Raw genomic sequence first — 13888 nt, 5'->3', positions numbered from 1 at the left:
AGTTACTTTAAGTTATTCCGGGTTCTGGGGAAAAAGCTCGACAAAGGATGAGCCATCCTTCTTGCAGTCCCGACTTTTTCTTGTGTTTTTCATTGTTTTTGTGGATTGTAGTCAGTGTAATACTTGTTTTATCTTATCTGCATCTGTTCTCATGATCAAATAATCAGGTATTATGTGGAAGGTATTTTCTAGGAAAAAGTCAAGTATTTAATTAACCTATTATTATTATTATTATTATTATTATTATTATTATTATATCATTATATTGTATTAATATATTTAGTTTTTTCATACACTTAACTATGAATGTTCAGTTTCCTTAGATTACACTAGTAATTAAAATATGTTTCAACCACTTTAGACCTTTCTTAACTATTTCTAAGGCCACATGGTTAATCACTCAACTGAATAATCAGCAGATTCATTATTTATTGATCAATCCGCTTGCAGTTCCCCCAACAAATCAATGTATTGTTTTCTCTATAAAATGTACAGAGATACGTGCTTGTAGTGATGCAGCTCAAACCGCTGCAAATACTGAACCAGAATCCGCTTTATTGGCCAAGTATGAGTGCACGTACGAGGAATTTGACTCCGGTCACTGTTCTCAATGGTACAAGACAAAGCACTTAAATACGCCTAAAAAGTAGAAAACTGAACAAAAATTGGACTTTCAGAATAAAAGAATACAGGAGGTGCGTGTCCCGTTTAAGGGTTGAAGTGATTCAAATGCAAGTGTAGTTGAATAAAGGGCTATAGCCCTAAATTGTACCAGTGTCAGTCCCTGTCCTGACTGATATTTCTGATATTGGGTACTTAATTGATGAATTCATTCATTTACATTTTTGTGTGAAAAACCTTTAAGGTATTTCTGGTGGATACACTTTCTAATGGAAGCCTGAAAAGTTGAGGCGTGTCACATTTAACATGATACAACACAGCTGATATCAGCAATAAGCTACAGAAAGAATGGGTCGTATTATGTGTTTGACGATGCTTTGATGTGGACATCCATTTCAGGGTCACGGTCAGTTGACAGTTCAGAGTCTTTTGGCTTTGACCGGACTGAAAAAAAAAAAACAGTTTGCAGATGTCTGTTTGTGAGCCCTAATATTGATTCAATGAGGAAATAATCAAAGTAATCATTAGCTGTGGCTTCCTGCTCTGATTTCTGAGAGTTTTCTTTTCCTCAGTCGCTCAGGACTCAGTCCAACACTTACCATCAATGTGATTGAGAAAGACAATCCTCTTAGCTCAGAGCCTGCTTTCTTTCTAGGCCACTGAATGGCTCTGTGCAGAAGTCCTGTCAGTTCAGCCGGCCTGTCGGATATCCTCTCTCTGTTTCGTCCCTTTGTCCGCTACATGCTAGGGTCTCTTTTGAAACACAACCCCCCTCTCCTCCTCTTTATGGCCCAAGCTGGCAGCTGCAGGGTTAATGTTTAGCAGCGGCAGTGGCAGCAGCAGCAGCAGCAGCACAGGCAGAGAGGCAGGAGTTGGAGGAGGAGGAGGTGGAGGAGGAGGAGGAGGAGGGGATAGGGAGAAGGAGAGCGGCAGGGAGGTGGGGGCTGGTCCACAGCTGTTGTAGTAGGCAGGGTCTATTGGGGTAGGAAGCCTGCCTCACTCGCCCTGGAACAATGGGAGACATGGCAGCCTCTGCAGACAGCACAGGCACACACACACAATACACATGACCAAGGACAGGCCTTTTCTAGCTGTAGCATAGAGGAAACCGGCTTCCTTGCCACACTCTCAGGGTGACGGCACTTTCAACAGGGGGGAAAATAATCTCCTCCGCAGCCGGAAAACAGAAATGTAAGGTTGTGGCCTCTTTTTTTTTTCTTTTCTCCTTTTTCTCTGGTGCCTTACATTTCATTCTGCTGAGAGGAGACCTCAGATGTGCTGACTGGATGACTGAAAAGGCAGCAGTGCGAAGGTGAGCTGACCCAAAATTTGTTCTTAAGGTAGACACTGATGCGGTTTTTATAGCTGAGGTGCTGGGACGTTGCCTCTGTGTCCGAATGGAGCAGCTTTGTTGGATGTGAGAATGAAGAGAGTGTGACAGCAAGGAGACTCTTGTTATGTTGGCTTTTCTGGCGTGGACTTGAATGGACATGGCTCTGGGATCCGAGAGCAGGTCTGACTTTTGTGTCCATGGTCTAGCTTTATGACAGCGGCAGGCCGAGCTATGTTGCCGCTCCGTGTTGCTCTTTATTTTGGCTGAGCAGACGCAGAATCGTGTGGGACTGTTTTGGCCGCGGCTAACAAAGTGTCATAAATCTGCCAAATGCGCGAGCCGCTGCCGGATAGAGCAGCCCCGAATGCGGCTGTGTGTTTGAACGTGATATCAGAGATGGAGGACCCATGATGTGTTTCCTCCCCGGCTGCCGGGGCGGCTGGGTGTGGAGGTCGCCTGGCACAGATTTAAGAAGGATCCCTGCGTTTTGTTTGATTGCTCTCCTGCGTGGCTCACATCCAGCCTTTCGGGGGGGGGGGGCCTTTTGGGAAAGGGAGCTCCCCTCCTCCGTCCCCCTCCCCCACCTCCTCTCCACTACTCCCAAATATTGCTTGTGTACGATTCGTCTCGGCTCATATAGGCAAACATCAGACAGGAAGCAGCGCCGAGGGAGCCCGAATCTGTCTCACCCACATCTTTCTTCCTCTTTGATATTCCTCCGCATCTGTATTAATGATTCCGCGTGGTAATGGTGTGTCTGCAGGAAAAAAAAGACTTTGGCCTACTTTTTTGTGTTGGTGGGGGGGGGATTCAGTCATCTTTCTGGTCTTGTTTAATTCCACATGTGAGGATTTATGTTTTTGTCACATTGTTTACATCCCCCCCGCCTACACACTGTGCCTACACAGCAAGAACTTCAGTCTTCGCCTTTACAGATTGGCAGATGGAAAGGATGGTGTTTGACATATCCTCAGACGGCGTTGCCTTTGCCAAATCCCCAAGAGTGAGACTGACATGATTTAAGAAGCTTTTGTGCATTTCTTCTCTCGGCTTCTGCTCTGTCGCCTTTGAATTCTTATTTTTTTTTCCTTCCTTGCCCTGATTCCATGAATCACGAACGACTCATCTGCGGCGTCTCACCAAACCCGTTTAAAAACGCGCCATTGTCTCTTTCAGCCGAGGTAAATAAATACCGGTGACTGCGTTCATCAGCGGCTCTCCTGTTTTTATGTTCGGGCTCGGCCTTCTGCCGTGTTTGTGATCCTGATTCATGACACGGATCATAGATCACAGCCTGTATTTTTTTTTTTTTTTTTTTTTGTCCTTCCCAGGACCAGGTGTACAGAGGAGGCCGCAGCCAGACTAGATTATCTGCCCTCGCTCTATTAAAACCCAGATTGAGTGGGCAGATGCTCAACACCTCTAATCCCATTTCAGTTTGACAACATCTAACAGGATCAGGCCGTGTTACCCTGTAGACCGCTTTTGGAAATGAAGAGTTAATGCTGCCGCTTGGTGCCTAAGCATATCTGCGTTGATGAGACGCTGCAGCAGACGGCGCGTCCCGTTTAAATGAAGCCTTTTGTTGAAAGTGAACGTATTTTACAAGGGTAGCTGGTTCACGGGGAATCCCACATTAGAGCAAAATTAAAAAAAAAAAAAAAAAAAAATCACTCTACTTAATGTGTAAAATCTGTGTGTATCAGATAGACTTGAAAGGGGAGTTCTTAAACGCTGCGTCTGCTGAATTATTCATGCATCTTTCTTTCATTACACTTTACAATGACTCAGAGATGAAAGGAAAGACGAGAGGAGAGATTGAGGAAGAGAGCGCGATAGAGGAGTGGGGGCTTGTGGTCTTAGCGCGCCTGGCGTCTGCAGAGCCAGCGCTGGTATCTCCCGAGGGCAATGGAGCATCTTCCTACGCTGCTCTCAGTTTCACGTTCACTTGTGGACCGGAGGAAGTGCTGCGGCCCCCTCACAGAGGTGACACTGGCCTCAAGCCGCCCGACCATCTCCCCTCCTCCCAAACTCTGAACTTTTCAGGATCTCATTATGCGCTGAGCGATCTCGTGGTTTCCGTCTTATGAAAATGGGTTTAAAATGGGTCCTGGTGTTTTCTCTCCCTCAGCTCCGTGGTCGTGTTGTTGGGAGACAGAGGTGCCTGACGGGAGACGGACTCCTCTTCAAGGATCTTTATGATAGCTGAACCTGCAGGTGAGTGCCTTTGCATGTGTGGTTGTTACTGTTGGGGCGAAAAAATAATAATATGCAAGGTTTAAAATGTGTGGCCAATTCCAACAGATGATTAATGGACCAGTCATGTAGTTTGTGCATATAAGGATTAGTCTTATTCATCTTTTATTTATGCCTGTTGTGTGTTGATATGTTGTTTACAACAGTACCAAACAACCACCAACAACTATTGAATTCATAATGAGTCAGAGAGAAGCTGCAAACCTTGATTAGAGAAGGTGGAACCAAAAACACTGAATCCTACGTTTCCCATAATGCATCTGGTCTATACCTTTGTGTCAGAAGGTCACGTTGAATTAAGAGGCCTATTGTAAAAACGTATGGATCTATAAATGACTCGACAGTTCTTTCGTTAACCAGATGAAACCAAAGTCATGGAACTAAACAGTGTTTGGCACTTTCCACTCAAAACATCACAACAAATGTGTATCGTTGGGATTTTCCATCTTTCCAACACTCTGAACTCTTACGCTGGATATGACACAAAAAAACCAACATTTGAGTAGACAAAGAAGGTTCTGCAGTTTAATGGATCACATATTTTAAAGTATTTGCAGATTGACTGAGCCGAAGCAGAATTTATTGCAGACTTCCTTCTGGTCCCGCTTCCCTGTTTAATTTCCTGCATCTTCCTGCTTGTTAGTCATCATCAGTCATGTCGGGGGAGTCTCTCTGCGTCTGCAGTGTGTGCACCCATGAAAAGTTAGACCGGCCTTTGCAGCAGTTGCTGCTGGGTAATTTGTTTAAAGGACACCATGGCTATTTATTTACAGTAGAAGTCATGTTAGCTTTCCTCTGGTGTCAAGTTGCACTTTATTTGTTTGCTGATGAATGCGCAGCAGTGTCCCGCAGCTCCCATTTTTCATGCACAGGTATCTGTTAGTGTCATTGGCGATGAACAAAAGCACCACATGCTCGCTTGGCTCGGAGGCCAACACATGATCCCGCCTGTTTTGTTCAGTGATTGGAACTTAAAGCTCTGAACGCGGCGCCTCACTGCACTTTGTTTACTCTCTGAATGAGTGGTTGTGTTTCTGAGAAGGGTGCATTTACAGAAACAAAACAAAAAGCTTTGTTCGGGCTTTGACCTTCACTCTTATCTGTTTACTCTTCTGATTTTCACGTACAGCTGTCCTCGCAGCGTCTGGTTTATCTCCTCAGCCATACAGTCAGAAAAACACACTTGACTGAAGATATTCTGCAGACTGAACATGATGTTTGTTACTGAATGGCACCAAGGCTAAGGGGTAATATTAACCTCTTTACATCATTCACAGCAGTGATTTTGTTGTCAGTTAATTTGGTAAATGGTTAAAGGTCTTGCTTTTACATAGCGCTTTTTCTACCTAATGGTACTCAAAGCGCTTTTATAGTCACAGACACATCTACCCATTCGCTCACACAAGCACACACACATTCATACACCAGTGCCAGTTGCACTGGGAGCACCCGGGGATTCAGTGTGTTGCTCAAGGACGCTTCAGCATATGGCACATTCCAGGGATCGACCATTCAAATATACTTGTGTTTGTATTTAACTTGAGATTTAGTATTCCATAAAGTTTGTGAGATGAACAAGAGACAGATTTAAGTGATACGATATAAATAAAATGAAGGCAGCAGATGTTTAGTCTGTGCTCTGGCTATTTATTCAAAATCGTTGTCTCCTACATTCCCCTTTTTATTAATAATCTTAATCATCGGGGGAGAGATAACCCAAATGACATCAGCATGACATCATCAGGGTTTCTCTGTCCAAGCCAACATCACAGCCCAGAGTGCTGACTCCATCTCTGAGCAAATTCATGTGTGAAATCAGGGAAATGACCATTCAAGTGTGAAAAACAGATGCATTGTGTGTCTGAGAATAAACGAATCGATCTGTTAAGATGTGAATAAACATCGTCGTTTTTAACACACGAGGATGTTTGTTTTCGTCATAAACCTTGAATGTTCTCAGACTATTGCCTCGACACTCGGTGATGTGGATTAGAGAAACACCGGCTCTGTTTGCATTCCCCTCGTGGTTTCTCTCTGACAGCTCCAGCGGCTGTAAGTCTGCCAGCACAGCTCTGTGGAAGGAGCTCAGTGGCACTGCAGCCCTGCAGCCCTGCTGGGACCCTCAGAGCCTCTCCTCTGGCCGCTCAATGAGCCTCTGTGTGCTGTTTCAGGCCAGTCGCAGCCTCTTAAAGCGCCGCCATCGTGACAGTGCTGCAGTTTAGCAATCAGCCGGCAGCACTCACCCTCCCTCCCTCGGGTTCTTTGCCTCGTCTCACCCGCTGTCGATTCACACATTAGGCACAATTATCTGAGTGGCAGCCTTCGACGAAAGGCCAGTTAAAGTGCATTACATTAATAGTGAAGCCCTTTCTGCGCGGTGGAGTTTTTAATGCATTTCTTTGACTGCTTTTTGACCAAAGTATGAAAACTATAAATTTTGTCACACTTGACAGACAAAGGAATTTATCTGCAATTAAATCAGCAGTAAAAATATAATGATTTTTAGCTGTAGCCACCAAACTTCACTCGCCCAGTCCTGACAATGGACGTAAACTCTTAGGAATTATATTCAAATAGAATAAAACGGATATAACTAAAACTATGGTGCAGCCGCAGTGGCAAACAGAACTATTAAAATTATTTCAAGGTTTCCAGGAATCAGTTGTTCCAGATATGTGGAATAAGAACTCAAAGCTGCTTCTCTTTTTGATTTGTTTTGTGGTGGTGGTTTGTAACGAGGCAGCAGATCAATAGATTTGTTGATGCACAAAAAAATTCTTGGATGAAATGAAAGGATCTTTGGTAAAAGGAAGCCACACACCTGAGGATGTCATTGTGGACTGAACTAAGATTAATCGGCATTAAGATCTTTTCTGCCTTTAATAAACCATCAGTAGACTCCTAAATGAAGGCTGTGCAGAGGCCTAAGAGATGGTGTGTGTGTGATTAATAATGACTGAATCCCTTCATCCAGACCTTTTATTCAAACATGATTCTGGAGAAATGGGACTTTATCTTGTTTTAAGAGAAACTAATTCCTCGTGGCGTTTTCAGGCTTGTGACATCAACTCTGCGCTTCAAAAGAAGCCACAGCAGAGAAGGCAGCACCGCATTTTCGTGTTATATTTAGCATCACTTTTGTTTTTGTTGTTTGTCGGTGCTCGCTGTAATTTCCATGTGAATGTTCGCAAACACAGAGAGATGTGTTTCTTCTCGGCCCGCCGCCCCGAGCTTTGATGTGCATTAGTGAAGAGAAAAGCTGGTATTTATAACCACTCAGCATCGTTCCTGCATCCAAGGTCACAGGGAGGGCTCATATCTGCTTCCGATCTTAGATGGGCTTCATTGATCAGCCCTCCATTATACGTGCAGATTTGGCAGTGTCGAGTCAATCACGGCTCAATAAGCAGCCTACACTTTGGATGGCGCTGTTTAGGTTTGACTGTCAGGGTTCACAATCCACCGGCCGCTGACGCTCAATAATCTTCCTGTAAACGCTTTGCAAACAGCTCTGGTTACACAAGGCCTGGCAGGTCTCTGCTGAGTTCATATGAAACTAATGGATGCTGTGGACATTTCTCATCACGGGCTTTTATTATTTTTATATCTGCTGTTTTTATGTTTAACACAATACTACCAAAGCAGTGCATTTTTTCCTCACACTGAGGTCTTTACAAAAGCCTTGTATTCATTTTTAAAAGATGAATATATGCTGGATTTCTTATACGTCGTCCACAAATGCGTCAGCTTCTAGCCTCTCTATTGAAGACATACATTTTTAAAGCAGCTTCAATCAATATTTTTTATATTATCAATCGATCACATGATGTTTTTCCTTCCAAATCGGTGTGTATTAGCATGTTTTAGTTCACTGGCACTAGTTAACGACAAGCTGAAGCACCAGATGTGACCAGAAACTTTAGAAAGTCATGTTTTAAGAAGCTAACTCATTTCCTAAAGGTCGGCAGTCGGCTGTTTGCCAGTGTTTAGCAGTTATGAAAGCATCCGTAGCCGAAGTTTTTGCGACTCTGTACGATGGTCTGTAGCTCTTTATAGCTTCCCAGCTAATAGTACTGTAGCTAGTCCTATTTGCCCCTTTTTCAGTGCTGAACGAATATGCCACCTGGCTGTTAGCTGTTTTTGCGGTGTGTTCAAGTGCAGGTTTTGCGTCCAGATGGGGCAAGGCGAGGTGGCCTCATGGTCAGCCTCCTGCTGGTCGTGCTTTGATGTTGGTTTAGTGTATCTGGGCCTTAACACAGCTGGGTGCTGTAGGTTTCCGTAGATGCTAATCAATAGAAGTAAACACTGCATTTCTCTGGGACTATTTCGAGCAGTGGATTAATCCAGATTTGTTTCTCTGGTCAGTATTTGTGGCAGCAGGAAGGTGCATGTGTCAAGGAGTTAAAATGAACTACAGTAGGTCAATCAGGAACATGTCAGTCAGTGTTACAGTGTGACACACTGATGTGTTTTAGTCATTTTTGGACGTTTGGCGTCTGTCACGTGGAGGAATAACCTTTGGCTCCGTGTGGGCAACACTCCAGCTTTAAGATATATTCCAGTTGGTGCAGAAAACAAAGCGTGCCCTGAATATTGTAACGTTTCTGCCTGCTTTACGCTTACCTGATGATGTGTTTGTGTGTCACCTGTCCAGTTCAGAGAAACTAGAATCTGTGCCAGTTCCTGATTGGCCTCCAGCCACAGAATCAGGCTCGTCTCATCCGCTCTAATGACTCCTTAAGATGTAACAGTTGGAACTGTGTCCGTGTCGACACACCTACTTCCCCTCTACTTGCCTGTTCACACATGCACACACAATCTGGAGCCATGCCCACTAGACTGGTGCTCGGCCATATGCCCTGCAGTGCTTCACGCTCACAGACCCGGGCAGCCGGTGTGCTCAGTGGGGTGCTGCAGTTTGATCTGTGGATTTGTAGAAACAGAGGAATATGGACCGAAATGGCTTATCTCTTTGCAGCGTGTGTCTGAAACAATGCAGGTTGGATGGATTAAAGCGTGCGCTGTAATCCCCAGCATATAGTAGGTGCTGTAATGTAGAGGCAACAACCAGCTCTGCGGCATATTGTCTCATATTTGTGTTACGCGCTGAGGTCTGAACTCTGAGGCAGTGTTGAAACGAGACGTGGCTGCTGTCAGATAAACAAAGAATAAACAGAGTGTCATGCCGGTAATAACGTTAACGTCTCTCTTGAAGATGGGAACGGTGTCTGATGCGAAGCAGATCTCGGCTCAGTTTACTGGTGTCTCTTCTGTTTGTTTTGGTTTGCTTGGAGAATGAGACGGGTGGAGTTTACTGCAGCAGCACAACACAGGCCCAGTCAGATGTTAATCGATGAGTAATGTTTTTTATTATTGGTTTATCCGAAAATATAAATTGCCTGATTCTGAGCTGTATCTCACATGTGACAGCTTGATGCTCTTCTCTTTAGTTGGACGTGACAGTAAACTGTCCGAGTGGCTTCATTTCAGACGTTCATGAAATTGCCTGAGCTTTTAAATCTAATGTTTAATCAGTAAGAACTAGTTATAGCTCTGCAATTAGCTAGGGCTTAAACGCCTAGCAGTTAAAAATCTTTGACAGTTTTGATACTTAAAAAACAAATGTGTCCGCTAAACCTGAGGATTTGAAGACTTTATTAATATATGCTGAGATATAAGACAGATGGTTGAACAAAGCAGCGCATTTAAAGAAAAAATAAGGAAATAAAATACGCATATCTTACTGAAACTAATTCTACCAGATTGTCCATCTATGCAAATAAGGATTAGCTGCAAGTAAATGAACCTGTAAATCATATCTTGCCATGTGATAAACGTCAGACTGTCGGTCGTCATGTAACCTGAGAGGAATATTTTGACAATACTCAGATATATTCGTTGTCTGTCAGATAATATGTACTTTGATTTTTGGTTAAAATTCTCCCAAACAAAAAACTTGGGAAATGAGCTTGGCTCTTGCAATGTAGGGGACTAGTTAATTTTTTAAGAATTTTCTTTATATTTTGTCAGACATTCAAAGTGGTAAATCCTAATGTTGTTTATGGTCCTTTGACCTGAAGATGATGAAGTCAAACAGAGTTGAGTTTGTGACTACATACCTGGAAAACTATTAACGTTACTGTCGGTGTCACTACACTTTCTGTTGGGAGCTAATTAGCAAATGTTAGCTCATCAACTTAAAGCGAACACAGCAAATATTATACCTGATAACAGCAACATATTGGCATTTACAAGTCTTTTCAAAGTGAAGTCAGAGTATCTGAATCCCCTGAAGCATGATATTACGTAGTTTGTGTCTGTGAAACGATCTCTCAAATCTGTTGTCTCAAATATAGACTCCATCAACATTATTGTCATTGCATGTAGTACTTTGACATACACAACCCAATGCAGTTTGGTATATTGTGGCTTTTAAGGAACAAAGGGCTTCCACATAACTTTGGTTTCCTCCCAGAGCGACTGTGTTTGCAGATTATTTACTGTAAATGTGTCTGTAGTGACGGTCACGTTTTCACCTTCTGTGTTGCAGATGAGAACAATGTCTGATGAGACAGAGCAGAGAATGTGTGACGAGGACTTCGGTTCGGACGAGGAAGGCGAGGAGGGAGACGTGGAGTCTTACCTGGAGGACAACAGCAGCGAGCTCATGGACCGGCTGAGAGAGCTGGAGGTGAGTAAACAAAACACATCTGGATCCTCAGACTGTTAACAGTCAAACTGGTGACATAACTGGAATAAACCTAAGAAATAAAACTAACCTTAGAGCGCTAGTCCTAGTACTGACTCAGGATAACATTTGAAAGGTAAATAAACTTCTCATGCAGTTACAGGATATTCACATGTGTGTGTGTTTGCTTGTCAATGTCTACAACTAATCATTGAACAATGATATTAGTTCATAAATCTACCATTATCTTCTCAAAATATCTATTTATTTAGCCTGAATATTACATTTGACACAGTAGAACATGAACTTTAACATTAAATGTCTGGATTTGGAAACTTTCCACGGAGACCACAGTTGTGTCAAACATTAACAGAAGTTTCTCAATTCTTGGATCAGTCTGCCAACGCTATAAAAACATTTGATGTAATTGATGTATATTTCTTAATTTCAAAGCTTGTATATAAAGCAAACAGCTTGATTCCAGCATAAAATCAACAAAACCTAAAGGTATACAATTTGTTACTTTGCATACAACACATAAACCAGATGGAACAAGTGTTCCTGTGGCCTTATTGATTGAGTTCTCCATTTTGTTTTTATCACAGTGCCCTTACGAAAAATAAAAGAGAATTAAATAGGTGTTAACTGTTGTAAAGCAATCTTAACTGCAGTTCAAATTCCCATGATTAAAAACCTTGGTGTATTATTCATGTATATTTTCACAGTGTAATATTAATAAAAACCTGAATTACAAAGATATTGTTTTAGGAATGCTATATTGTAGAGCTGAAACCGATGAGTTGTTTTATCTTCCAGAACAGAAAACCTAAAGAGAAATTTCACACAGAGTTGCTGGTGTTTTATTTCGTATGTTGACTTAAGTAAATATCCAGCCTTTTTTAAATTAAACTTAGAGAGCACATACTGGCATGGAAGCTGAGAATGAAGCTAGCAGCCTGTTAGCTTAGCTTAGCACAAACACTGAAAACAAGAGGACATTGATGTGGAATATGTGGGCTGATTTAAATTTGGAGGGGGAAGATGGCGTTGCAGATGAGTAGCTATTAGCTTACACCCCTTCAACTTGTGTTGTTACGGTTCTTCAAATGTCCATATGTCTGACCTCCTTGTGGCACTCACAACCTTGAAGTGCCACAAATTGAGTTCACAAACTGACATTTTAAATATAGTTTCCTTCACAATTTTCCAATATATTTGAAGAAAATGTTGACATTTCAAATGGCCTCATTTTGAAATGCTTTCTTTTGCATATCCTGCAGTTGTTAGCTTAGGTGGCTTGTAGACGTAAACAGTTGCCCCGTAACCATCTTCTCACACCTGACAGCTGATGATATCACTTCAACGGCAAGCATTTTTTATACATGCGTTCACATGTCGTATCCACAAGCTCATGAGGTCCATGTGAAGGCAGATTTAGACCAGGATGAGGACAACCGTTTAAAGACCTGAACTACATTCCTTGCTTCACCAGATGGAACTGAAACACACATTTCCAACTATGATTCAGATTCTGCTGCCTCCCACCAGCTAAACATATTAGCTATGTTTTATCGTGGATGTAGAACTAGACTTCAAGATGGCGCCTCATTCATTCAAACAAAAGCTGATCTGTTTTTTTTTTCCCAAACTTCCTCCATGAGGTGCCCAGATGTTCAGCACTCCTCCTCAATGTTTGGCCCATAGAGCTTGCTCATTGGCATCCTTCTAAGCAGTAGGGGGAGCTGGCTGACTTCCTGCTGGCTCCCAAAAAATCCTAGTGTGTTGTGATTATGAAAACGGTTGTGTTTTAGGAAGGGAATATATTTTATAGTTATAAGACGATGTCGATGTCTGACAAACTTCTGGGTATTTGTATGTGCCACAACTAGCTGAGCATTGATTTGTGTGTTTCATGATGACATGTTGTATTTATTTCCATCGCAGGCCGAGAATTCTGCTCTGATGTTGGCAAATGAGAGTCAGAGAGAGGCTTACGAGAGATGCTTGGATGAGGTGAGTTCGGTTGAAAGTAATTATAATGTCCGCTCATTGTGGAAGCACTAAGTGATGTGAAATGTACTCTCGTGTTATCAGGTGGCCAACCACGTGGTCCAGGCTCTGCTAAATCAGAAGGTAACACAAGTCTTTGTGTCTGTGTGCACATTTTAACGTTATAGACTGAATCTTATCCGCTCACTGCTGCGTGTGTGTTTCTCATCAGGATCTGAGAGAGGAGTGCATCAAGCTCAAGATGTTGGTGTTTGACCTGGAGAGACAGAACCGAGCACTTTGTGAGCTCTTTCAGCAGAAACTCCCCAACCACCCCACAGCTCACTACCAGGTAACTTATCATCATATATGCTTCAAAGACAAAAATGTGTATGGCTGCCTGCAAATCAGTTTGTGTTTATGGTGTTCAGGAAAAAATAGCCTTCTTGTGGTACTCATGACTTCATAAGTGGGAATTTTAAAGTAAGCTCAGAGTTCATGAGCTGTTACGTGGTTCCTGATGTTTTCAGAAATAGTTGATTGTGAGTTTATATACTGTGTTTTCTTTGTAATTCTTTATATGTTGAAAGTAAATAGTGTCTTGTTTTTTCATTATGCCTTTCCTCATTAGATTACCTAGTAGTTAGCTTGCTAAACTGTTAGCCTTGGTGGCTTTTAAACACTTAGCCGCTGTGGTCTCACGATTTACAGCTGATGTTACCACTGAACACTTAATGTACGGGTTAATTTGAAGGCAGCACATACCTGAACCATCATGAACGGAGCTGCTTTGTGGATATTATAAGTACCAGCATGTGTCAAGGAAGAAAAATAGAGTTTCATCAGTTGAATCAGCAACGTGTACTTAACCCAAGCATGTTGTAGCTGATCAAGGTAGCGTTCATTCCTGCTAATTAAACCACTAGCTAATTTAATTTGTCATGGCATTTTATATTCTTCTCACATGTTGTTTGCTTTGGCTTTGAGGCCAGTAATGGGTC

The 13888-nt window shown here is 42.5% G+C and overlaps 1 protein-coding gene across 3 annotated transcripts in view; it reads left to right on the top strand.

The window, feature by feature from the left end:
* The window catches only part of nckap5l (NCK-associated protein 5-like), a 35936-nt gene that overhangs the window by 13360 nt on the left and 8688 nt on the right, over positions 1-13888 (top strand). For 2 of the 3 annotated variants that reach the window (XM_047582880.1, XM_047582896.1), the window contains exons 2-6: positions 4086-4171; positions 10761-10901; positions 12843-12911; positions 12993-13031; positions 13120-13239. In XM_047582880.1, coding sequence (XP_047438836.1) covers positions 10761-10901; positions 12843-12911; positions 12993-13031; positions 13120-13239 — 369 coding nt within the window. In that variant the 5' untranslated portion in view covers positions 4086-4171. Of the gene's footprint in view, positions 1-1614; positions 1934-4085; positions 4172-10760; positions 10902-12842; positions 12912-12992; positions 13032-13119; positions 13240-13888 lie in introns of those variants that run through there. The other variant, XM_047582888.1, reaches the window with a different exon arrangement.

Source organism: Mugil cephalus, chromosome 1 (genome assembly GCF_022458985.1).
Source record: "Mugil cephalus isolate CIBA_MC_2020 chromosome 1, CIBA_Mcephalus_1.1, whole genome shotgun sequence".
Classification (NCBI taxonomy): Eukaryota; Metazoa; Chordata; class Actinopteri; order Mugiliformes; family Mugilidae; genus Mugil; species Mugil cephalus.
Note: the sequence above shows the minus strand (reverse complement) of the source record. Positions and strands in the feature narration are given on the sequence as shown.